Source organism: Lepidochelys kempii, chromosome 15 (genome assembly GCF_965140265.1).
Source record: "Lepidochelys kempii isolate rLepKem1 chromosome 15, rLepKem1.hap2, whole genome shotgun sequence".
NCBI lineage: Eukaryota > Metazoa > Chordata > Testudines > Cheloniidae > Lepidochelys > Lepidochelys kempii.
The window spans coordinates 13,698,034-13,723,979 of NC_133270.1; the positions used below are offsets into that span (position 1 = coordinate 13,698,034).

At 43.7% G+C, this 25,946-nt stretch overlaps 1 protein-coding gene across 3 annotated transcripts; it reads right to left on the reverse strand.

Annotated features, from left to right (window-relative positions):
• Window positions 1-916: 916 nt before the first annotated feature.
• LOC140898664 (solute carrier family 2, facilitated glucose transporter member 11-like) lies at window positions 917-25,039 on the reverse strand. Of its 3 annotated transcripts, none has more exons than XM_073312822.1 (12): window positions 24,424-25,039; window positions 18,274-18,372; window positions 17,178-17,338; window positions 15,739-15,863; window positions 14,007-14,136; window positions 11,777-11,925; window positions 10,367-10,554; window positions 9,369-9,479; window positions 7,807-7,908; window positions 7,598-7,673; window positions 6,453-6,580; window positions 917-5,687 (listed from the first exon to the last, which is right to left on the reverse strand). In XM_073312822.1, the coding sequence occupies exons 1-12, from the start codon at window positions 24,442-24,444 to the stop codon at window positions 5,487-5,489; spliced, it is 1,491 nt and encodes a 496-aa protein (XP_073168923.1). In that variant the 5' UTR covers window positions 24,445-25,039; the 3' UTR covers window positions 917-5,486. The 3 variants fall into 3 exon arrangements, with proteins under 3 accessions (XP_073168923.1, XP_073168921.1, XP_073168922.1); XM_073312820.1 differs by lacking the exon at window positions 24,424-25,039 and adding an exon at window positions 21,125-21,963; XM_073312821.1 differs by lacking the exon at window positions 24,424-25,039 and adding an exon at window positions 21,125-21,963 and having other exon boundaries at window positions 17,178-17,229; window positions 18,273-18,372.
• Between the last annotated feature and the right edge of the window lie 907 nt (window positions 25,040-25,946).

Sequence of the window (25,946 nt, forward strand, 5' to 3'; positions counted from 1 at the left end):
AGACCTGTCAGTTAGCCCGTTTTTAATCCATTTAATGTGTGCCATGTTCATTTGCACTTTCTGTAGCTGAAATCATGAAGTCACACTTGTCTGTGGTGTGGTTGTGCACATATATAATGTAGCGAGGCATGTTTGTGTGCTACTATACAGCTATGCTGCTTGCGTGTGCCAAGTAATCTTTCAACTACATAGTCAGAGCCGTGGATAGAAGAAATCAGGGGGGACAGTAGTTAGAAACTCTGATTTTTCTTTACTCCTTTAGTTTTAACACATCTATTTAAAATTATTTTTGCTACACTGTAGTAAGGTTACTGGACATTTTGGAGCCTCCTCCCTACAGCCCCTTCCTCTCCCATGAGCCCAGATCTCTCTTTAGCAGCACTTTATGGACCCCCAGCTACTTTCAGATCTCACTTTCTGTTGCATGCTGAAGTGAACGATTGTTAAACTCAGTGGTGCCCCCCGTTTCCGTGTCTTTTTGTCTGTTCTTTCAGCTCTCAGGTTTGAAACACCTCAACTCCCTAGCACCACAGCTTGCATTCCCATCAGCAGTTCAGCCCTTCAGCTTTCTGAAGTAGATACTTTGAATTTCATGCAGTTTAGTTAGGTGTCGGTGTTTCTGGTGTGATTTTTAAAACCTAAGGTCAAGTCCATGCTGCATGTTACGTCCATGTGGTGCCTAGTACAGTAGCTTGATCATTCACCAGGGCTCAGAGGCACTGCTGCAATCCAAAGAACAAATAAATAAAATGAAAGCTCTGCTGGCACTTTTGGAAGATTATGATTTTGCCCCAGTGCCTGCGTACTAGTGTATAAATGTAAATGTTGCTTATACTGTCTACTAGCAAAGATATCCCAAACAGTAGGTAAATAAATAGTGTGTGTAAAGACGATTCAACAATAACAATAATACCAAACAATTTTCAGATTTATCCTTTCATATATTACATACTTTAGACACTGAAATACAGAATAATTTTCATGCAGCTTCCTTCTCTACATAACAAATCGTCTTTTCCATTCATGTCCAGCATGATATTAACAGACATTCAGGACTTCACATTTAAATTCACTGCATTCAAGAATACGGTTGTTGTTTTTTTAAACTCTGCCATTTTAAAATAATTGTACAAATGAAGCTGTCTGGCAACAAATGTCTCTCTCTATTGCACACGCTCCTTTGTGACTAGCCAGCAGCCCTACTGTAGCTTTTACACAAGCAAAATTAGAAGAGAAGAGCTGGATGGATTATGGCTTTCAGGCTATAAATAGAAACTGGAGGAGAACACAGAGGGAGCTCACAGACATGCCCAACAACTACAGTAATAGGTATGTACTAAACGAGGAGCCCTGGCTATGTCCTGCACTCGGGTTGCTAAAATGGTTCGTATAGTGTATGGGACTTTTGATAGTACAGATGACGGTGCTATCCTGGAGTCTTTCACTGTTGGGAACATCCTGCTTACTGTCGGAACACAATGCACCTAACACAAACAAACTGCTACATCTGCCATAAGAACATACATTGTTCTGGCATCTGGCCAGCGATACCTGGCTTCCAGGAACATTTAACTGTGCTTTTTCATTTCATGCATGGTAAGAGAAAGTGGGGCTGTTTGGGAAGATCCCTGACCACGACACCTACAATTTGGTGCACAAGTACCAAGGTGCTAGGTACCTTAAAACACATATGGTAGATAAATCTACAGGAAATGCTTCAGCCCAAAGCCAAGTTTCTTATTGCACAATTAAAGATGAGACTGAGAGAGCAAATGTTAGTCTCAAGCCCTGTGACTAATAAGCACTGGTGCATTTAATACCTGGTCACTAAGGGACAGATTTTTAAAGATAGTTAAGCATCTAGGGGGATTTTTCAAAATCACCTCGGTGCTTAAAACTCATTGATTTCAATGAGTGTTAGGCTCCTGGACGCTTTTGGTGCCTAAATACCTGTAAAAATCTGTCCCTAAGAAGTAAGTGATTCAAAGGTGAAACACAGGATTCCAATGCTGGAATAACTGCTGGGCAAGGTGCATAATGTTTAGCCATTCTGAAATCTATGCAGTGCTCAAAGAAAATTGAATCAGAGCTTGGAAGGGGAGTTTGCTGTCCCCATGAGCTCCTGCTTCCCTAAGACTGTTCCTCTGGGCTCCTGTTAACCCAAGCAGTAAGCTCACAACACTTTCACTGTGTGAGCGGTTAACTGACACAGCACGGTGTCTGGAGGGCAGCCAGGAGCGTGGCACCAAAGATGTCTGAAATCTGGCACGCCTCTGTCACTTGGCTGGCAGATGCTGACCATGTCCCTGACGTATTGGGAGCATTTCAGTTTTGGCTTCCGAGGGACTGGTCAGGTTGCGGGAGTCAGGCAGACACACACAGCCAGAATGTCACAGAGAGGAAGAAAAGGCAGTTTCACTATAGCCTCTCAAGCAAAGATTGGTAAGAATAACCCCAAAAGCAACCATTTACCCTCGTCAAGCCTTTAAAAAGCAGTGAGAGACACCAGCGGAGTGGACTGGACTAAAGTCAAATGGATTCTATAAAGCCTTAATGGAGTTACACGAGGTATGCGTTTTGGCCCATTAAAGCAGGATATAACATACAGGTGCCAGCTATTATAGCAGGCAAACATTTCAGTGCTAGCAAACCTCAGTACCATGGAAAGGGCTCCACTCTATGAGCCAGATTTTCTGGACTGCCAGATTCACTCTTCACAGCTTACCTAAAGCAGCCAGAGATTGCCACTGGAAAATTACCCACAAATAGGGGGAATCTGTGGGCGTAAAGCTGGAAAAGGCTGCTCTGCTCTTGTGGCTTCATTACCTGGTTTTACGAGAACCTCCGCTCCCTGTATGGTGAGGAGGAAGGGCAGTGGGCACAGGGGAATGGAATGGGTGGAACAAGGCTTTTGCTACGTCTGATTCTCCAGCGGCGGTGTAAGTTACAGCTGCCCACTACAGCTTGCACTTGAGCTGGATGCACATAACTGGGAATAAGGAGGCCATGACTGGCTCTCTGACAGCTTCCCCTCTCTACTCTGCGCTTGGCTGAGCTTACATGAAGAACCAACCCCTAGGAGAAGTATCAAGAGCACCCCTGGGAGCCCATGAGCCTCTCATACAAACAGTTCAAGAGAAGTAGCTGTATACGTTTTAAAATGTACATGAACCACTATAAGCAAGCTATGAAGAGAACCAGTTCAGAATAAATAATTCCAAAAGCAATGCCCCAAAGTCAGGTGTATAACAAGTCACTGATTAAGTATGAGGAGGAGCTTTCCTTCCCAATCTGTTAAATGATTAACAGCCATTATTGCTCAACAGGTTGGTGGCTATTTAAGACACTTTATACCATAAACAACATGAGCACTGAGATGAGGAAATAAAATGTCATCTGGCTTCTGAAAACAGAACTTAATTAATCATATTAAGGCCAATCTTATTTCAGAGTCCAGTTTAGAGGCAAAGAGTTGAGAGGATTATAGCGAGGTAGACATTGTTTAGGTGAAGAAGGACTAAAGAAGAAATATAGTTAAGTATTAAACTGGTGTCTGGTACTGCTCAGAGAGAAACAGAATATAAAACCACTTTGTAACACTTTAAATTAGGGTTCCCAAATACATGCCATTTAGCCTTGAAAAATACCAACCAATCGTTAAACTTTCACTGAGATGTATCAGTCCTTTGTCTCATGGGAGTGATGACACAACAGTCTGTATAGACACACCTGGAGCAGCTGAGGCGCAAGGCATGACAGAGTACTTCTGCACCCCTAATGTGTCTGTAATTTTGCCTGTCAAACATGCACACTATGAGGGATCACTGCATTTATCAAACAATCAATGGCTAATTCTGGGGAAACCCCATTCTCTAGACCGGCACGTACCACCTTTAAATGAAGGCCCTTTTTAAGTACTAAACTTTTTGGCCCAAGTTTTCAGACTTGGGTGTCTAAACTCAGGCACTTAAATCCAGATTAGGGCACCTGAATAAGTGGCATGATCAAAACCAATAACATATCATGGTGTTTTAGGCTTCAACTCACTAAACTCATGCTCTCAAGCGGCACGTATGTTCCCATATTATGTGGCTGGAAAACCTATTGCAGTTAAAAATCAACTCTCGTTCAGAAAGATTAACGGCCCTGTGCTGCACCTGAGTGGATGGGATTACAAAAACCAATAACTGAATCTCATCACTGACACACACAGCACCAGTGCCCCTTCTCTGAATGGATGAGGTTATCTGAACCACAACTAGCGGGGTAGCTAAATGAGAGGAAAACAGAAGCTGATTGTGCAGGACAAGACAGTCAGAAGTTACATTTGCTCCTGTTAGGTGTATATTTCCCCCAATAAAAGTGCTCCAAAGATTTCTTTAGTATTTGTCTAAAATTAAAAATAAATCAAAAGTGATGACTTTGATGGAAAAAGGACAGCAGAGAGGAGGGGAGAAATCTTCAGAAATTAACACATTATTTGCTCATACTCTATTTTACTGTTCCATGAATAAAGGGCTTGTAAAAGATTAATGAATTATTGGGTTAATGAATGATTGACAGATTTTAATATGTGGTTAATCAAACATTATAGATTATTACAGAGGCCAGAAGGTCAATAGGTGGCTTTTAACTAGAGCCTTGTGCAATCAGAATTTTTATTTTATTTTTTTAGAAAATCCACAACAATTTAAATGGCAAAGTACTCAATTTCATGGCGTTTGAGTGGAATTAATTTTACAATTAATGTTAGTGAATTTCAAAGATGGAGTGAAGTTTACAACTAAATTGAGTCAATTTCAAGGTTGGGAACTGATTCCATCCTTGAAATTGACTAACATTACTTGTAAAATTCTTCCTGCCCTTTAAATTGACTACTATGTGTAAAATTTATTCTATCCTTGAAATTGACTCAATTTAGTTGTAAAATTCATTTTGTCCCTGAAATCGACTAACATTCATGGTCTGGGGCCGGGGGCATTTTTACGATTTCCGAGGTCTCCATGAAATTGTGATTTAATGAGGGTCCTAGTTATAACCATCTATAACACCTTCTGCTTACAACAATCTATAATGCATAGTACTCATGTCTGTAACATGTGTATAACATCTATTAATATTTTATTAACCCTTTATAAGCCATTAATAAATGGAATCATAATATACAGTGTGATCCACTCTTTTTAAAAGAAGCTTTCAAAATGGTTTGTCTAAGTAGCATATCACTGGGGATGCTCCCAAGAGATGGCAAAGGGCATTGTGGTATAAATAAATGCTACCCTTCTAAGCAAAAATGCAGGGCAAACTGTTTTTAACAAATGAAGTGAACAAGAAACATCAACTGAATTTCCTGCTTTAGTGTGAAAACTTTTCACTACACAACCAAGAGCAGTGTATTCTCCTTAACCCCCACCTCTTCTGTCTTAAGAAAAGAGAAACATCTCAGGATATTTTCCAACCACCAGCCACCTTTACTTATTCCCAGACTATAACATAGTGGATTTGATTTCCTCAGGGCCTTTCCAAAACTTCTCACGTGTCTGAGTTTTGAAGTTGCGCTTGCTGAACTCCTTGGAGATTTCCAGGAAGGTCTTCCCCTTTGTCTCGGGAAGGAAAAAACTGACATATAGAGCAGTGCAGACACAAACCGTGAAGAATGGAAGGTAGCAGAAGTGAGCAAGACCTTCCTGCAGGGAGAAAAAAAGGAAAAGTGTTGGAAACGTACCACAGTATGAGGCTAATCCCCTCTACAAATCCTCTCCTGCATATAATAGCTTCAGTCATGAAATATTTCTGCACTGACTTAAGGATCTTACAAACATGAGTAAGCAGCTCTCCCCTAAAAGGACTAACAGCAAGATACTTATCTCTGACAATATTATCTTGCTTCGTTTGTGTTATAAACATTGGTCCTGACTGGCAACAGATTGTAGCTACTGAAGGGGAAAGTTTGGGAGATATGTACCTTCTCCTAACCCTCAATATAGCTCATGCTAAAGAATGATGTAAAAACAGACTCTCTTTTCAGGATTCACTGTTGGACATAATACAGGAGCACTTATTGTGAAGACCCACAATCTCTCCAGTCCCAACCTCTTCCCAAAGGAGTCACTTTAGGGAATAGGGGAGTCTCCTCTCCCAACCTTTCCAAGTTGGGGACAGAATGGGAATGTTGGCTGTCAGGGACTCAAAACTATTCCAACCCCAGCCTCTTCCAGCAGAAATCACTATAGGGAAGCAGTAGGAATCTTGGCTAAGAGAGAGCTCACAACTACTCCAGTCACAACTTCTAGCCAAAGTCACTATCGACAGAGCTGGAGTGCTGGCTCCCTGAGACTTGCAGATACTTCAGACCCAGTCTCTTCCAGTAAGCATTGCTGTAAGCTGCAGTGCAAGAGCACTTGTTTGTGAACTAAAAAACAGTAGATGGCTGTACCAGCTTCCAAACCTACCACAATGAATGGAAAGGCCATTCCAACTGCAAAGAGATTGGACCAGAGCAGAGAGCCACAGATCATGTAAGCAGCTGGACGAGACATTTGATCAAAAATCTCTGTCGGCAAAACTCCTGTCACACCAGCTAGAAAAAGGATTTGGAAACAAATTTGTAATATGTCTGAAATGTTAAAACTAGAAAACATATGCTGACAAATATGTAAAGGGATATAAAAAGGACAGGGACCATTGATTACATTGCCAATTATTCTCACTAGTCAACACGGCCAGAATACATAGTAATGGACGTAACTGCACCAGGGAAGTTTTAGGGTGAATATTAAGAACTGCCTAATTATACAAGCCATCTGGCAATGGAATGAGCTGCCAAGAAAGGTTTTGTAATCAGAATCACTCCTTATTTTGAAGGCTAGACTGGCATGGGCAGCTTAAAAATAATGTAATCAAGCCTGAGACGTTGCAGGGACATGAGCTAGATGACTCATTGGAAGTTACTTCCAACCCAAATGATTTTATGACAGTTAGACTTGATTCTCCTCTTGCTTGCACCTGTTTTATATTGACATGAGCAGAGAATCATGTCCACATTACGTATCAACACAGTACACATCATGTGCATACACACAACCACACCTGTACACACTGCCTGGTTCTGAGAAAAACGGCAAGCTCATCAGTTAAAAAAACACGTGAAAATGTGTTTCAATTTATATTCAAAGAAATTACAAAATAATACAGCTCAACAACCTTTAAAGCCATACAGTGAAAGAGTGAAGCAATAAGAGCACTTGGTTATAGTCCTAATGAACTGGTTAGCAAATCCAGGAACTGCTGCCTATTGTCACAAATTAGACAAGAAGTTACTACCTACACAAGGTTGTTTTTATGCTTCAAGTTTCCTTTCACACTTTGTGTCTACTCCAAGAGAACGTAAACAGAAATGGCTCCAGAGAATGATCGGTTGTCATTACACACCCTGAGACACAATCACAGTTGCCTACAAGCACTGCTGATGAAACTACAGGTAGTGAGTGTTCAAAATGTATTGTCCCTTTGTTTCATTCAAATGTGATGTGGCTAAGTACAGTCTTCAGCCCCCGCAGTCGCACAAGGGTTGAGCGAAAAACCTCAGACAACTGACCTGGTCCAATTCCAAAGCTCAGGATATAAGCGAAAATACAGGCCATGCTGAGGTACGGCATCCAGCTTATCCGACTCTATTTCCACAGAGAACAAGGGAACATAGGTTAAGGCACTTATAATTACTTGCCCCCTACTTAATATCCCCATCTGTGTCAGAGGCATAACCAGAATCCATTTCACTTAGATAATTCAATAGAGTTATTTTACCTGCTGGGATAAAGCAACCATGAAGATGATGGCCCATACTGCCATGAGGCTGTACCCGCCCAGAATCAGCAACCGCCGCCCAGCACGCTCTATTATTACGTTCTGAAACAAAGCAACACGGGACACTTAGCTATTCATGCCTCTCATCCACATTCCTCCCTCTCTCCCATTTCAGGTATCATTGGTTAGCTTGCTGGGCAACCTACTTCCGGGGCACTACCCGTTCTTTAGGAAGAAGAGAAACTCATGCAATAATAAGGACTGTGTTGAGGAGATTCAGTCAGGCTGGGCAATAAGGAGATGTCAAGAATCTGTCACAACTGCAGTCTGAACCCTTTTCCTGCAAATAGGCATGTATGAAGGAAAAAGCTGACATTCTCCGGGAGACAATTCATCCACCTCTCAAGCTGTGTGCTGCCCCAGAGATCGCAGGCAGAGGGAATAAAGTCATTCTTTGAGAGCATCCAGAAGAGAAATGTGAGTTCCCACAAGTTAGTGGAAATTAAGAGAAATTTGTGACTGCAAAGTACCAAGCAAAAGAGACAGGGGGTCTGTTTCTCTGGCTCTGTTTAAGTTTATTTTCTCTCTTGTCTATTTTACAGGAAAGAAAACTGACCAAAACGTACAATATCAGTACAACTGAATACAACACATTCTCTAAAAAAGAACAGGAGTACTTGTGGCACCTTAGAGACTAACCAATTTATCTGAGCATCAGCATTCGTGAGCTACAGCTCACTTCATCGGATGCATCCGATGAAGTGAGCGGTAGCGCACGAAAGCTGATGCTCAAATAAGATACAGACTAACATGGCTGCTACTCTGAAACACGTTCTCTAGGAGTGCCGCATTTAGTGTAAACTGCCACAAGGTGACAGGGTTTCAGAACAGTACCGGTTTTACAGTACAGTCCCTAACTTGTGTTCTTAGGATGCTGCACTGTGAAGACAGACCGCAGATGCAAAGACTGCAAGCCATGACTTGAAAGGTAAGAGTCCGTCTCTGCAGCAGTGGAGGTAAGCCAACTGAACTGAACTGAACCGGAGAGCTCCAGTTGTAGCATTCACTGGTCTTTTCTAGATAGCTCCTACATTACTGTTGTCTCCAGCCACTAACTTTAAAAATGCTATTCTCTACTAACCTACGAGGCCTTGCCCACAGCAACGGTCAAGACAAACAATTACTCTGGCTCCAGTAGGTAAGTCGCATTTTAAATATTTATGTCTAATTGGAGAAGCTGGACTTCAGAGACTGGGGATACAGGAGAACTACGATACCTTCCAGTATTGTCATAGTCACAAACAAAAATCTTTGCTGGAGTCCACTGAAACACTTTCAAACAGAACCCTTTTCTGGCAAACACCTTCTAAAAATACAGCACTTTTTAAAGTATTCAAGTAAGATGTCAAAATACCTGAAAATGAACACTGTGATTTAGTGATTACAAATTATTTATACAGCAAAGTGTTTCTTTGGGAAGGAAGTTATTGTAGGTATGAAAGTTGCCTGATGTACATCGGTGGGGTTTGCTCACATAAGCAAAATGCATTAGAGATTCTTACACAAGTAACGGCTGTGATCAATTCGCAGCACCCGGTGCCGATAATGAGATATTGGATTTTCTCATATGGAATTCCAGCCTCTTGGAACACATAGGAAGCATAAAAATACATCTAGGAAAAAAAGAAAGTGAACTGTAAGAGAAATTGCCCTGGAATTGCACATCACTGCCAGTCCCACCCCCTCAGACGCCACATTCCCCCTCCCAATCTGGAGAGTAACACTGTCACCCGGAGAACTGGCTACTTGTGCTGCCATTCAAACGGCTTCTCCACAGTGTCCATATGCAATCCATTCAGTAATGTGCATTCAGCAGCCAAACACCTGATATTTGCATCTGATGGTAGCAATGAAATGCTCTCTGCAAACAACTGCAAAACAGATCCGTAAAGTAACTGAAATGTTGTTTCAATAGTGAAGGCAAAGAGAAGTCCATCAACTACAGACCTCTCCCCAGAATAAAAATGACCCTTTCCATTATGCCCCATGTACCAGATATGACATGGGTCACTCATCAGCAATGCCAGGCACCCCTGCCACCTCATGTTTCCTGATATCTCAGAAGACCAGTATGCAAATATTTCTGTTACTGCATTTACGTTCCCATTTTCTTGTTTTCTAGTTTCTTGGGCATCTCAGTATGATCTCTCCTCATCCACCCTTTCCCGCCCATGAGTGGATGGCAAAAGGTTTTTGCCACATCAGTTTAGGGGGACATCTGAGCAAGGACCACCTAGCCTTTCTACCCGCCTCTCTTTTTAGGCCACCATTTTACCTGCTCCTATTTCAATTATCTCCATCATTCCTCCTGCTTTGGTAGGTTCACAATGCTCTCTGGAGATCACCAAGAAGAACTCTGCAAGGGAAGCAGGCTAACTTGCCTTCCCCTACAGAACAGGGGGAGATTCTCAGCCTCTGTTTGCTCCAAAAGTGACAGTCTTCCTTGCATTGTTGTCTCACATCTGATACCTGCTGATGAAATGGTGGCTATCGTGCTTACCGAGTCATTTCCACAGAGCTGCATGGCGCTGCTCAGCACAATGATAGTTATTAGCTGCCGTCTTACAGCTGGATTCTGGAACAGCTCCCACGGCCTCTTTGCCCTCTGACCTTTGATGGCAGCCTGTTCTGCTTGCATTTCCTCCAGCTCACTGCTCAGGTCATCATTACCTCTCAGCTTCTGCAGTGCTGTAAGGGAAAAGGTGCCGTTTATCTACTTTATGGAAGCACTTTAACTTCATCAATTCATCTCCCTGTGGGAGTGAGGGATTGGGTGGCAAGTGACAATCACAGAAAGCAGTGTAGTGGTAGGACTTTGTGATCCAAGAAACCACCTTTGATAAGCAGAGAAAGCAAGATGTGCTATGCTTGATGAAACTATTAGAAAGTCTGAGAGACTTTGGGGAGAAGGGATGACAAAACCCATGCAACTTTCTTATCAGGGAATATTTCCAACCAGTGCAATTTCAACTACCATGCTTCTGACTCTTATTGAGAGAATATTACTCTATGGTAGCTCTCCAATGAATCTAAGGGAGTTAAGATTTTTTGGTGCACAGCACATGTGTAATGGAAACTAATTCCAACCTGGTCCATGTCTGGAGATCTGTATGTTACAAATGTCAACAAATTTCCTTATATGAAGAGGATTCAGATTTGGTCACTGAAATCTTCATCTAGCCTTTCTTTGATATCATAGTTACAGACTATATACAAAGTTAAGTAGGTCTCCTTAAACAGAGAACAGGTTACATAATTGCCTTTGGACTCACTATATGTAGTGAAAAAGTCATTTGCAGCAACAGATAAGTACCTTAACAGGTCAAAAACTAGTTATCGTGTAAACTGCACTCTAGTTTGGAAGAAAGAAATAATGACGTATTTACCCTGCCTGCCCTTTGCGTGACGCTTATGGTAACTTACCAAAAAGCATAACTGAGGGCAACATTCTCAAAAGGTGGAGGCCCCGGTCTGTGCCCAGCTACAAGTGCATGCTTGTTTGCACGTACAATTATTGCAACTGTCCACACAAATGGTGAGATGGCTGCCAACTTCGCAATATCCAAGTCACATGCAGCTAAGGTTACACTTTTGTGTTCGCATTTTATGCACAAAGAACATGGGCCTCTATTTTGAAAAATGTCACCCTAAATGTTCAGCAGAAAGTGGCCTAGACATTGATTGGGCTAACGCGTTTGGTACTCGCTAAAGGAGGCCAGTAGCACTACAGGAGAGAATACTGACTGTGGGAAAAAAACGTACCTTTCAAGCTGCTTGCTCCAGGCCAAACATGCTGGACTAAGCTATGCAACATATTAAGAATGTACAACAAAACCAACATCAGTTTGTTTGCATGGTCCGTAAATCTTGCCCCCTGAATTGGACATTGACGCGACCACTTTACGCTCACCACAGATGCAGGATTCCTTGTCACCTCGGTCAATCAAGAGGTACCTCGGGCTTTCTGGTAACCAAGGCAGAGTCATCAGCTGGATCAAACCCGGCACCACATTGCTAGCCAAAAGAAGAGGCCAGCTCTCCTCTCCCCCTAATAGTTCTCTGAGGAAAAATAAAACATAATTAAGATAAATCAATCAAATATTTCATAAGACTAAATGCAGTGTTCGGAGCTGTCTGGGTGACCTGGTGGCAGCACAATGCGGTGTGGGAGAGCTGGGTTTGACTCTCTCTCTGGGTTTCATAGGGCATCTCTCTCCTGAGGTCCCTTCCAACCCTGCTATTCTGTGATTCTATGATTTGTGCATCATGCAAGAGAAGCAGCTGAGTTTGAAAGTGAAGGTGATGTGGCCTTCTGCCTCACAAGCGACTCCTTGATAGGTAACCTATGAAACAGCAATGCCATTTGCCTCCACCTTAGAGGGACTGGCACCTGCCTGGAGGTTGGTTTGGTGCTGCGATGTGACAAGAGAGCAGGAGGTCAGAGACATAATGGAGGGTTAGAGAACTCCATCTGAACAGTCACAACCAGGGACACCAAAAGCTCACACTGTGATGCTGTGGGTCACACCACAACTTCCCACTAACCCATGCACCAAAACTATAGCCCATCTTGCTGTTTTTATATGTTGGACAGTTGCATTTAAAGGAAAAGCTGTCCTGCCAACCTGGAGAGATGGGACATGATTAAAAAATCTCCTCGTTGGGAGAAGGAATTCATTCACAGGTCTAGATGGGGAAATAAGATATCCAAGGATAGAGGAATTTGGGGGAATTCCAGAACAATGAGACCTCCCTGGAACATTTTAAGCACAAGGGAAGGGAGGGAGAGTGCACTTTTAGAACGTGGCTGGCTCAAAGAGGGTGGTGGTGAAGACTGCTGTAGCAGTCTTTCTGGGCTGAAGATCCAGTGTGGTAATCATTCTGGTACTGAGGGTTTTTCATTCCACTCGTGAGGTTTCACCCATATACATTTTCCTCTGTTCACATTTCACACTTGGCTGCCTGTTCTGCTTCTGCTGGGATGGTTGGATCAACCCCAGTGACTGTCGCACACAACAGGGAGATGCTACTGCTACTTCAGGGTAGCCGGATCAAAGTAAGCAGTGTACAGTTTAATGGACAGGGGTGATCCAGGAACACTGGGGCAGCGCATATATTTTGGGGCTGACAGAGCAGCAGGTTTACAAGTTGACTATGTTCAGGAGGCCCGTTCTGAAACATGTGGAGCCTCTTCTGACACAAGGCAAAATGCAAGTTGGAATAAAAAAGTGCAACTCCCATGGGTGTTCCTGGGCCAAAATCAGAGGTGGCATAAATGGTGGTGCAAGTTACACACTGGGTATAAGGGGCAAAGGAGTGTAACTTGGAGGAAGCAGTATGGCTTAATTGATGGAGCATAGGCCTGGGACTTAGAAGACTGAGGTTCTATTCCTGGCTCTGCTGCGTGACCCTGGGCAAGTCATTTCACTGATGTGTACCTCAGTTTCCTCATATGTAAAATGGGGATAATGACACTGACCTCATTTGTAAAGTGCTTTTGGCTCCACTGATGAAGAGCTAGGTATGGTTATTACCCCCCTTTGATAGTCAATGGGTATGAAAGAAAGCAGCTTTTCCACCAAGGGTAGCAGTGGTGGCATTGTAGCAGGAAAAGCAACTAACACAAGTCTTGCCACACATACGCACTTACATCTTCTCCCCTAACATGCAAAGCCACATTCAGCCCTGGGGTACACAGGCAGATTTCCCACTGAAGTCCATGTCACAGCAGAATTTGGTCCACAGAGTCCCAGATTCATGCAAGTTGCGCTCATTTTGTACATCCATTGAATGCCGAGTGAGTGAAAACAGTGCTGTCACCTACACCCAGAAAATCTACACCGGGCTACCCATAAATTAGGTGACACATCTGAGGGTGGGTAAGTCCTTAATTTTGTGTGTGTATTTCAGTGTCACAAAGTGTTACAAGCAGTGGGTGGGTCCTGAAAAATCACGAAAAAATCTGTGATATGATTTATGGACAGCCCTCATCATCACTGATGTCACTGCTGAATTTGGTCCCTAGGCTCAAAACCATCATGCTGTCCCAGGGGTACGTAGGCATTTGAGCAGGAGAAGACAGGAGAGGAAAGAAAGAAGAGAGTTAGTGAATCAGAAACATAGGGAGGTCTATACATTACCTAATTCCAACAACTTGTCCCAGCACCAACCCTAGGGCAGTGAATGATGCAGAAGTCAAGGTCACTGCTCCTCTGACCTTCTTGGGAGCACTTTCCCCCAGGTACATGGGCTGAATGTTCATGCTCACACCTGGAGAAGACAGACAAACACTGACCTCAGCTTATGCTCTCAAGATGTAAAAGAGAAAAAAGAAAAATTAAAACAGCCCCTAGATGAGGTAGTTAGCTGTATTCTCTCTGCTTGTTACAGAGTATGCTGCTTACACTGATCTCTCAATGCCTGTTACTTACACCAATATATTTCCATTCCCTCTAATTCACTGTGTCAGTTTTGGTAAATATGTATTAAAGTATGTAATGCGGGCTAATGAAAAGCAATTTCACATTTTTAAAGCTACATAGAGTATCATTACTGTGCATTATTAAAGCTGCAGCTTTATTTTAATTTTGGTGCCCTCAAAGTGAGGGACTAATAGTGCTGGCTAGAGGCAGATATGGGGTAAATTTTCTGCCACACCTCTAAATGGCTTCCATTTGCGTCATGCAAAACGGTGCATGCACATATCTGGCTGTTTGCTCTTTAAAAAGTCTAACCCTTGCATGCAAGCCAGTGTTGGAATTTGTAAACACACAAGCTTTTCAAACAGGTTTGCAGGAGAGGGAGCACATTTCTTCATTAGTGTTCACAGAGATGCTAAAAGTGTTCAAGGGCTGAGGGGGGTGTTTGCACCAGCAAAGTGCAGGTATGTGTGTGTGGAACTGAATGTGCATAAGTGGAAAGCAGGGGCTACGGTCAGGCCTACATGTGGGTAAGCTCAATGGAAGATTTCCAGCATAGTTTGGCCTACACCCCAGAATATAACCTGCAGCACTCCCTGCTATTCCATTCCTGGCACTATCCTGTTCTTATTATTTTATATTACAGTAGAGCCTAGAGGCCCCAAGGAAGATTGAGGCCCCCTTGCTAGGTGTAGTAAGAGACAGTCTCTGCCCTAAAGAGCTACAATCTAAATAGACAAGACAGACAAAAGGTGGGAGAAAGAAAGTACTGTTATTCCCACTTTACAGATAGGGAACTGAGGCAAAGAAATTAAATAGCTTACCCCAGATCTCACATTAAGGCAGAACTGGGAATTGAATCCAGTGCCTTAACCACAAAACCATCCTTTTTATTAGGGGTTAGTATGAGATCAAACATATTCAATTTGTGACAATATTGGACGTGGGGACCCACATCTTCAAAAGTGAGCTGCTAATGCACTAACTCTTCTGTGCTCATGAAGCAACGGCCATTAACCAAGTCAACCTGGGAGTATGTAAACCAGTCTCCGGTGGTGAGCTGAATGATACAGACATTCCATATGTGCAAGTAATTCTTGTCACTACAAATAGCCCTTAGGAGAATTATCTTGCGTGTGTAGGTATGTTTCTGGAGTACCCAGATATTAGGCATAGACTTTGATAAGGGCTTCTGCATAATATGCTTCAGAAGCATATTGTGAAATGTTACATGGAAGAAGCCATATATTGGCTGACAATCCAGGTTTATGTCACCTCTGGATGGCAGGGAAAGGAGACTGGCATATTCTTCTGGTGCCAGGGGTCATGAGTTCAATGCCAAATGAAGCACCAGGGACTGCAGAGCACATCAGAAACCGTTTTAATGCCACAGACATTTATATTAAAACGTTGTTTCTAAAGTCCTCATTACCATAGTATCACTGTTCCTTACCAGCATTGATTCCAGTGAAAAATCTGCCGAGCATGATCATCTCGAAGGATTTGGCCATCCGGCTGAACCCTGAGAAGACTGCAGCTATGATCACAAACGCGTTATTCAGCAGCAACGATGTCTTCCTTCGGAGAGAATAAAAACAGAACTGAAGGGTCAGATTTCACCAGGTCTGGTTATTAGAGCCAATGGTGGGACACAGCAGTCCAATTTTCCAAATTTGAAAGTTTGTCAGGGTGCCCATTTCTATAGCAGCACATTCAGATGGGCACTTAGGGCCCAAATACCTCTGTCTGGTGCCTACATGGCAAGTGTCCAGTTATGAAAACTGGGTTTGACATTGGCAAATAAACTGTCATCTGCATTGCACAGTGCATGGCGGAGTTAGGGACGGTTCAACTGGAGTGGAATTCATTGTGAACGAAGATAACTGATGATTGCAGGACCAGATTCAGGGAACCAGGAGGGCATCATCACACTGATAATCCTGATTCGTTGCTCCTGCTCTTACATTTAACAAAATCCCTTTTTAATGAAACATAAGAATCATAAAATCATTATGAACATCTGCAAGAAACAGGGTGAGTTCTGGATGACAGCACCACTACTTAGCCCATGATTACCTCCTGAAATGGTAAAACTGGTTCCTTCAGTACATAAGGGGGAGATGCAATTTTTACCGAATGCCATACTAGAGCTGGAAAGAGAGGCAAGTACAGTGTCACTTTCTGTGGTTTCACGATAAAAATATTGATTGTTCTTTCAGAGAGAAGGGGAGGTTATACCACGTGTGAAATCTGCAGAAAGGGTAATACAGATTTTTTTTATAGGCTCCCAAGCACAGGGAAGAAAAGGAACTTGAAAGACTCAATGGATAACCACATTTTAAAGATATTTCAGTCTGAGAAGCAGGAATGGCCTGTGTGAACTAAAGTGACTGCAGACCAGTGCTCTGTGATGCAACTGTCCCAGGGTCGCTCCTCTTGTAAGTACCTTATGCTGCCTCAAGCTATGGATTCCGTGCAGCATTCCTACCGCTTCCCACTCTCCATTTTGGAGAAAAGCTCTCCATTAATTCTGTGCCTGTTTCCTGCTTAAATTAGATGAAGAGAAGCTGGTGACTGCACACTTGCCTGCTGTATGTTATGTTATGCTGGTGGAGCAGAAAGCCATACCTAGACATTTTTCCAGTGGTGCAAAGTACTGTGCTGTGTTGGATGATGAGAATTGAAATGCTACCATTCAAGGTAGATTCCTTTAAGGGCTAATGCCAGATTGTATGGTCTTGTTTTCTTAGGTTAAGAATGAACTTCATGTGTTTCAGCTGAGTTGGGTAATTTGGAATTGGGCTCTTTTCAGTTTAACATCCAAATGTTTAGGCACTCGATTAATGAAAAACGATCTACAAAGTTCAAGGTGAAAATCCAAAGGCCTCTTACCTTCCCAGCTTGATTGCCATGGGTCCTGCAATGAGAGCTCCAGCGAGTCCCCCCAGAGAATAGATAGAAACAATGAAAGACCACACTAGCAATATCACACCGCTGTCTAGAGATGCGCCTGTGCGTTCTAGCCACGTTTCATTTATAAACCTCTGAATGTACTGTAAGTGAAGGACAAGAGTCACTTTACTGTAGGATTAAAAATAAAGATCCCTGAGAAACAGCAAAGGTTTACTTCATATTAGGTATGATTTACGTGATGATCATGACTCCACAGTTCAGCTTGAAGAAAGCATTCAATTTCAAGCTGTATTTTTGACATCCCCCTATAAAATTTTAGTTGTTAAGAAGCCGTACTAGACAGATTGCCTTTACAAAGTGAAATTATCTTGCATATTTAAAAAAATGATCTAAATATATTTCATGGGCTCAATCCAAGCTTGATTTTGATGGATGCAGGATTGGATCCTATACATTGAATGCTCCCAATAGCAAAATTAAAGGGGCTGCTCAGTGCATAACTCATTTTAAACTAACCTTTCTCTCCCAATCATTTCATGTCCCCCAGAGTCACACCAGCAAGTTCCAGATCCATTCGAACATACAGCATGTAGTATGCGGTATATTTCAGCTACCACAGAACCCCAAGAGAGCTCACCAGCAGGGAATCAGTTAAGTGGTTGTCATGTATTATGTAGCCTGGTTTTGCAAATGTTTTAAAAATTATTATTTTATGAAGTAAGACAAATTTATCTAACTTGTAACAAATGTTCTTCTAAGACTGGAAAGTTTCAGAATTATATTTGCTAAAGTTATGACTGATTTAAAAAGGTACAGACCGGCGATCCTGTGGTCATAACCCCTTCTGGGTCTCAGCTGCAGCACCTCTACCATGATGCAAGAGTTAAATTATTAACTATGTAAAGGACACAAATCCTTCCTTTACTGTCCACCTTTAGTAGTCACTGGCTGAAGGGTTTTGGCAAAATATGCCTGTGTTTTCCCAGACTAAGGATCCCTGTGAGGATAACAGAGTTTAGACCTCACAAGATTCACTGTCTCAGGGGATGGCTGCAAAGGCCAGTAGAGCACTTACTGTAGTTGGAGCATTGATGATGGAGATGTTGTAGCCATATTGGAAAGTCCCTCCAATCCCAGCAGCACATACTGTAAAAAATAGGACCTTGCCTTGAAGCTAAGGTAAACCAAATAGAAATGTATTAAAAAGACAGAAAATATTGATAGTTTTCTACTGCTGAAATATAAAATGGTTCAACAGGCACTTGGCCCAATAATTTGTCTGGGATGGTTTGAATGATAATAGGTGAACACAGGAGACATAATACTGGATCTAAAAAGGAAAGGTTCCAAAAGACAAAATAATCACACAAAGAGATTTTAAATTTTAAAGTGCCTACAAATTATTTTAAGAAGTAATTGCAGTTAGCGAGTTCAGGGCTGGTTCTCAGCAGCAGTGCTGAGAATGGCCAAAGTGATTTAATGTGTGCATTTCTAAAAGTCAGTTCCACATTCTGGAAATATCACTGCAGAAGCATGCTCAGCTGTTAGAGCTCCCACCAGTTCAGCTCCCTACAAAAGTCTTTACTGACATGACCAATGTATTATACAAGCATTGACAAAGTTTAAAACACAGAAACAATATCCATCTGCGGTTAAATGTCTCCCTCAGACAGGGGTTCCATAGGGTACCAGGGTTTTATTCCATGGCCCTTTACAGATATTGTGAATTTCTGATTTGGTGGGATGCTATTTTTTCTGCCATCTCTTTCCTTTCACCGACAATCATGCTCAATTTTTCTCTTGATTTTGAATGGAAAGTCCTTTTCTGGTCATTTGAGGGTGTATCTTGTTTGCGCACCTTCATATTTTGTACATTGCAGCAGATGAATTCTTTCAGTTTCACTCTCTCCTGTCACAACGGGTTGCACAGCTTTTCTCTAAGTTTTCACTGTGCTTTCTCCTAACAGTTTGTGATCAGCAATTCTGCATCGGGTGAGGGTCTGCCTGTGTGTTCCCTGTTTACTGGGGCGAGGTATATGCTTAGGTGCTGGAACTAGTGGTGCTGGGGGTGCTGCCGCACCCCCCGGCTCGAGGTGGTTTAAGTGGGCTGTAGCCCACGAAAGCTTATGCTCTAATAAACGTTAGCCTCTAAGGTGCCACAAGCCCTCCTGTTCTTTTTACAGTCTATGCAGGGTTTACAGTTTGGTTCAATGGCTCTCAGCACCCCCACTATAAAAATTGTTCCAGCCCCCCTGCTTGTATGAGGTTTGTACTTGTCTGTTTCACTGTGATTTTTAATCAGTACTTCTGTCATAAATATAAAGGGAAGGGTAACCCCCTTTAAAATCCCTCCTGGCCAGGGGAAAGCTCCTCTCACCTGTAAAGGGTTAAGAAGCTAAAGGTAACCTCGCTGGCACCTGACCAAAATGACCAATGAGGAGACAAGATACTTTCAAAAGCTGGGAGGAGGGAGAGAAACAAAGGGTCTGTGTGTCTGTCTAGATGCTGTTTCTGCCGGGGATAGACCAGGAATGGAGTCTTAGAACTTTTAGTAAGTAATCTAGCTAGGTATGTGTTAGATTATGATTTCTTTAAATGGCTGAGAAAAGAATTGTGCTGAATAGAATAACTATTGCTGTCTGTGTATCTTTTTTGTAACTTAAGGTTTTGCCTAGAGGGATTCTCTCTGTTTTGAATCTAATTACCCTGTAAGGTATCTACCATCCTGATTTTACAGAGGGGATTTCTTTACTTCTATTTACTCCTATTTCTATTAAAAGTCTTCTTGTAAGAAAACTGAATGCTTTTTCATTGTTCTCAGATCCAAGGGTTTGGGTCTGTGGTCACCTATGCAAATTGGTGAGGCTTTTTACCAAACCTTGTCCAGGAAGTGGGGTACAAGGTTTTGGGAAGTATTTGGGGGGAAAGACGTTTCCAAACAGCTCTTCCCCAGTAACCAGTATTTGTTTGGTGGTGGTAGCGGGCAATCCAAGGAAAAAGGGTGGAATATTTTGTACCTTGGGGAAGTTTTGACCTAAGCTGGTAAAGATAAGTTTAGGAGGTCTTTCATGCAGGTCCCCACATCTGTACCCTAGCGTTCAGAGTGGGGGAGGAACCTTGACAACTTCTCTGCTAGATTGTCTTTTAAAACCTGTCTCGTCTTTCTAGTGTTCACTGGTGAATGGGACTGCCGCCTAGGCTTGGGAAGTTGGTACCCCGGAGGCCTGCAGGAGATGCTATGTAGGCATGAACAATAGGATCACGCTTTTCGTGGAGGTAGTAAGTGCTGCTCTAGGGGAGATGGCCCCAGAGGCAGAGAACTCATTTTCTGTTCGTCCATCAGCAAAGGGATTTACCTTTTTTTTCCCTCTTACCCTACAATGGCCCTAAGTCGTAAGGGACAGTCCCACCCATGGAGCTCTCAACAACAAAAGGCAGTCAGGATGCAATTGACAGAATCGGGGATGTGCTGTGACACAGCAAGACCCTGCGAGGCTGCCCGCGGGGAAAGTGCCCCACAGCCACTGCAGGGTGCAGCAAAGAGCCGGGTGAAGTGCCCAGCGCTGGCTCTTCGGGGCAGGCCCGGGGCAGGGAACTGTGGGGCGGGGGAAAGCAGGTGGCAGGTGCCCCTGCCTGTACGAGCCCTACGGCCCCGCCGAGTGAGAGCGGAGCAGCTGCTGCCTGCGATGCACTTGGGCTGGGAGAGGTGAGCGGGGCCGGGCGCTAGCGGGGGGGGCGCGGGAGCCGGGCAGGGCGCTGTGCTGGGGGATGCGGGACTCGGAGCCGGGCGCTGTGCTAGGGGATGCGGGACTCGGAGCCGGGCGCTGTGCTAGGGGATGCGGGACTCGGAGCCGGGCGCTGGGGGATGCGGCAGCCGGGCAGGGCGCTGCGCTGCGGGATGCGGGGTCAGACGCGCCCCCGGTCACCTGGGCCTGCGCTCTGCAGTTCAGCCCCTCTTCTTCTTCCTCCTCTTCTTCCTCCATTCCGGGCTGGAGCTCCGCACGCCGCGGCCCGGGCAGGCTGGAGCCGGCTCCTGCAGGGCGGGCCCGGCGCGGCGCGGCGCCGGCGGCGGCGGGGCAGGCACAAGGAGCCGGACGCTCGCCGCTGCTCCGCCCTCGCAGCGCCGCAGCCCAGCCCCGGGGCGTGGGCCTGGCTGGCAGCGCTGCGGCAGAGAAACCCGCGGGGGTCAAGGCCTTAGCCCGGGCTGCGTGCGCCCTCCAGTGCCAGCGGTGTCCCGGCCCGGTGCCTGGCCCAGTCATCCCCGACACTGCGGGCCTCGGGCCGGGCTCCTGCCCCTCGGCCCTTCCCGCGGCCTTTGGGAGCCCAACGTGAGTGCAAAGCGGCCGGCGCCTGCACACCGGTCCTGCCCCATGCCCAGGGCTCCTGGGGGGTACCCGGTACCAGCCGCAAACAGCAGCCGTGACTGCCTAGCCCGCAAACCCTGCGCGCCAAGCTCGTGTGTCTCCATCCGATCCGCGCAAACCCGTGGGGCTCAGCGCTCGGGTTGTCTCCTGGCACCGCGCACAGAGGAGACCCCTCTGGACTGCTTGTGGCCCACAGTTCAGCAAACGCTAGGGGGCAGCTGAGCACAGTGCCCCTCGCGCCCCGCTGAATGTTCCTGGGAAACTCTCCCACACGCTGTTCATAGAAGGCGGGGGAGGGGGGAGAAGATCTGTGAATGGGAGGGGGTGATTCTGGATCCTTCAAAGTTCTCCCCTTCACCCTCCCTCTCACACACACATTTTGCCCTGGCTTTTCAGGGGCGTCCCAAGCTTTGTCTCCCTCCATTAGGCAGTGATCATAGTAAACACCTGCACCGACAGAGCAGCCCTTTGAAAATGAAGGAAGAAAACACCTACTGGATAAACCTTGTACATAGTTTTAAAAATATATCCACCCTTTTGGGGAGGGGGTGGGGGGAATCAGGTATGTTTCTGCAACTGAGGGAGGGCTGTAGGATGAGTGAAGATGTATAGGTAGGAGTCTGTAGCTTTTACAATTCAAGGCTTCAGGCTGTGAGCAAGTAGTTATTTTACATAATGGGAAAGGTGTCTTCTATGTTTGCAAGGAAAAAGATTTGATCTGTAAAGTGCAACATGAGGTGCAGTGATACACAACACCTTTACTCCATCAAATCTTTGGTTGTCTGTAGGGAAAAAAAAGCAGAAGCATAATTTTTCCAAGGTTAGAGAGTGGCCAGTATTTGAAAGGTGTGCATTTCAAATATATTGGTAGTTGCCAGAATGAACTTCAGGAAGAAACAGCCAACTTCCTTGGTTAATCTTTCAAGAGCTGTTAACACATTTTATAGTGCTGAGTGATTAAAACACATGACAGTTTTCAAGTGCCCTTTGTTTCCTTGAGAAGTGAGACCTGATCACCCACTTCTGAAAGCCTGGAGCCTTGTCTGCCTTTTAGGAATTTGGCCTGCTACTCTCGTGGTTACATAACAGTGATAAAAATGCCTGTTTTCTGTCTGCACAAGTGCTTCACCATTGCTCCCAGCAGTGCAGCTTACTTGTGCTGGGGCAATGGTGGGAGATCTCCTGAATAATGCTAAGGAAGAGACAGCCTTACTTTGATTCTTTGTCCCTGATTTGGAAGCAGAAGCGCATCGTAACTAATTAGACTCTCACAGTTTGTATGAAGAAAAGCAGGACTTGTGGCACCTTAGAGACTAACAAATTTATTTGAGTATAAGCTTTCATGAGCTACAGCTCACTTGCATCCGATGAAGTGAGCTGTAGCCCACGAAAGCTTAGGCTTAAATAAATTTGTTAGCCTCTAAGGTGTTACAAGTACTCCTGTTCTTTTTGTGGATACAGACTAACAGGGCTGCTACTCTGAAACCTGACAGTTTGTATGGTAACTTCCAACTTATCTGTATGTATATATCTATCTTCTTACTATATGTTCCATTCTATACATCTGATGAAGTGGGCTGTAGCCCACGAAAGCTTATGCTCTAGTAAATTTGTTAGTCTCTAAGGTGCCACGAGTCCTCCTGTTCTTTTTGCAGATACAGACTAACACGGCTGCTACTCTGAAACAGAACATGATGGAGCACTTTTGCTTTCAAATTAAAGTACAAACTTTAATCTGCTACCCATACATGGGAGATGTGATTACTCAGTTTCCCCATATATATTATTGGAAAATTCTTGTTCCTTCTAATACCTTCAAATCAAATTCCAGTTATGAAAAGTCTAAGGTACTGTAATCTCTGTGGGAAACTTCTGCCCAGCTGTCAATAACATGTACTGCCTTAACTCATGATTACACTGTTGTTGCTGCAGAGCAAAGTCATACACTCTCAGAAAGGGATAATAGGCTAGATTTTAATCTCAGTTACACCAGTGTAAATCCATAGTAACTCCACTGACTTCAGAGTACTTACACTAGAATACATCCAAAATAACAACAGATCAGAATCTGTCTCTCTGTGAACCTTTCTTACTTTCCCCATCAGTTTTCCCCTTACCCTTCATTTATGGTACGTGAGTAGGTGAAAATAACCTATTCTCATGCCTGATAAAGAGGGGGTTCTCAAATCACAAATTCAGATAATCTTGGAGACTGAGCATCTCCACGCCTCAAAGCCTTCCTTTCAAAATCAGCATCTAACTGTGATCACACATTAGGATTCTCCCTCACTTTCCCAATCTCAGGGTAGAATTTCCCTCCTCTCCCTCCTCCACAGGTCCTGCATCACAGTCGTCTTCCTAGTCTGAGGAAACTTTTGGGGATATCCCCTCAGAACCCATCAAAACAGCTTCCAGGTTAGCCAGAGAGTTGGCCGCAGCATGATATGAAGCGTTACTTCCCCAAAGTACTGAATATGCTGCCTCTGCACTGTTCTTGTCCCCGGCCAGTGCAGGGACATGGCAGTCAGTGCTAACCCTTGGCCAGTCCTTGCTTTCATTTGATTTGGGTAGTCTGTTATGATCTCATCAGTTACTTCATTATTTCTTTAAAATACCTTGATACTTGCAGAAGATGCTATACAAATCAGTAAATAATCATAAAAGGAGTACTTGTGGCACCTTAGAGACTAACCAATTTATTTGCGCATAAGCGAAGTGAGCTGTAGCTCACGAAAGCTTATGCTCAAATAAATTGGTTAGTCTCTAAGGTACCACAAATACTCCTTTTCTTTTTGCAAATACAGACTAACACGGCTGTTACTCTGAAACCTAAATAATAATAGTAGAATACAAAATTGTACCAGTCTCTGTAGTTTGTTCATTCTTCGCTGGTATGTTTCCTGTCTGTCTTTTTCTGATGAAAGAGTCTCTTGTACTTTGGGAAGAGTTCTAGAGGATTATTTAAATCTCCAATGCAGGAATGTGTGTATTTAGTCATCCATTAGATTGCGTTATAGACACTTGACTTGGCAGGTGACTTGCCAACTGAATTTACTTCTCAAAAAGGGGTTGCGTGATCATAGATGAGGGCTTGGTTGGTTGGTTTTATTGAAAACACATGATATGTATGCTGGGGGAAAGCCTGATATTCACTTAGGTAGGTTCATCCTTATGCATATCTGCCAGATTTCTTTAGACTTGGCTTCCTTACACAATTTGGGGGGTTAGAGGACCTTTCTGGGTCAGGCAACGTTACGTTGAGGTTTGCACTGCATCATTTTCTGCCAAAGAGCATGTTCTGGGGTTTTATTACAGGATTCAGAACTTTTTAGAGGTTTTTTAATTCTCCAAGTTTGAGCATGACACTGCTACTGTATGTAGCAAGAGGTGATACATCTTCTGTTTTGGATTACTGTAAGCACCTGTGGTCAGGAACGGTCTCATATAGTACTGAGAATGCTGTCAGTGCTTTACAAATAATAATGATAATCACCTGCTATGCACTTTAACAAATGGTGAAACTGGGGAGAGTCTAGCTCCTCTTCCAAATCTTAACTTTTCCATCGACAGCCTGCCACACATAGAGTCTGACCTTGGGGCAACATCTCTGGCATTGACTGTTGCCTCTTAAATAAAGTGTGTTCCTATTTTGAAAAGTGATTCAGTAAAAATAATACAGTGGGGTTCCATAATTATTGCTTTAATTGATGTCACTATTAAATGTGCTCAGATTAGAGGTAAAACAAAGTTTTGACAGCCATGCAAACTCAATCTGGGATCTGAAAGTCAAGCTGGGTTATTTCCTTTCCTCAAATTAATACCAGTTTAGGCCCTCAGTGATACCTATTCAACCCCACTGTTATGAAATTATGCCTCAGTGACATCTGCACAACCTAATTGTTGTCTTTGAGTTTGCACAGGACAGGTATAATTGATAGGTGGGGGTCCATCATTTCATCCACAGGAAGAAATAGAATCCTGCTCACTCTCTTAAAGCTTTGTTGGTGTGACTGACTAAATGGGATTAAAAACTAGTAAAATCTTTGTTTTGTCACTAACATGGCATACATGACTTTAAATACACAAAAGCCATATTTGTTGAATAAGAAGGTGCTGTTTTCACACACACACTTTTCAGAGTAGTACTTTCTAAATTACATCAACATTTGAAATCTGATGTTGCAAATAATCTTAGCACAGGGTGGGGGTTGGCAGGCTGTCATGGGGAAGGGCAGGTATATCATGTAAAAACTTCTGTGTTTAATTAATTTTGGTGGTTACATACAACAGGGTAATTTCGTGCAAACTTCCTCTAGAAAACTTGTCAGTACATATCTCAGTCCTGGCTCTCTTCTGAGCAGTGTCAAAGAGCATGGTGATTTTT

What these genes read in the sequence shown, in the direction of transcription:
- LOC140898664 (XM_073312820.1), bottom strand. Translation starts at nt 21,457, where the DNA reads ATGACTGGGCCAGGCACCGGGCCGGGACACCGCTGGCACTGGAGGGCG. An exon ending in TTTCACTGGAATCAATGCTG is followed by an intron (nt 14,137 to 15,738) that starts GTAAGGAACAGT and finishes TGTCTTCTCCAG; the next exon opens with GTGTGAGCATGAACATTCAG. An exon ending in AGCTCTGTGGAAATGACTCG is followed by an intron (nt 9,480 to 10,366) that starts GTAAGCACGATA and finishes TTTTTTTCCTAG; the next exon opens with ATGTATTTTTATGCTTCCTA.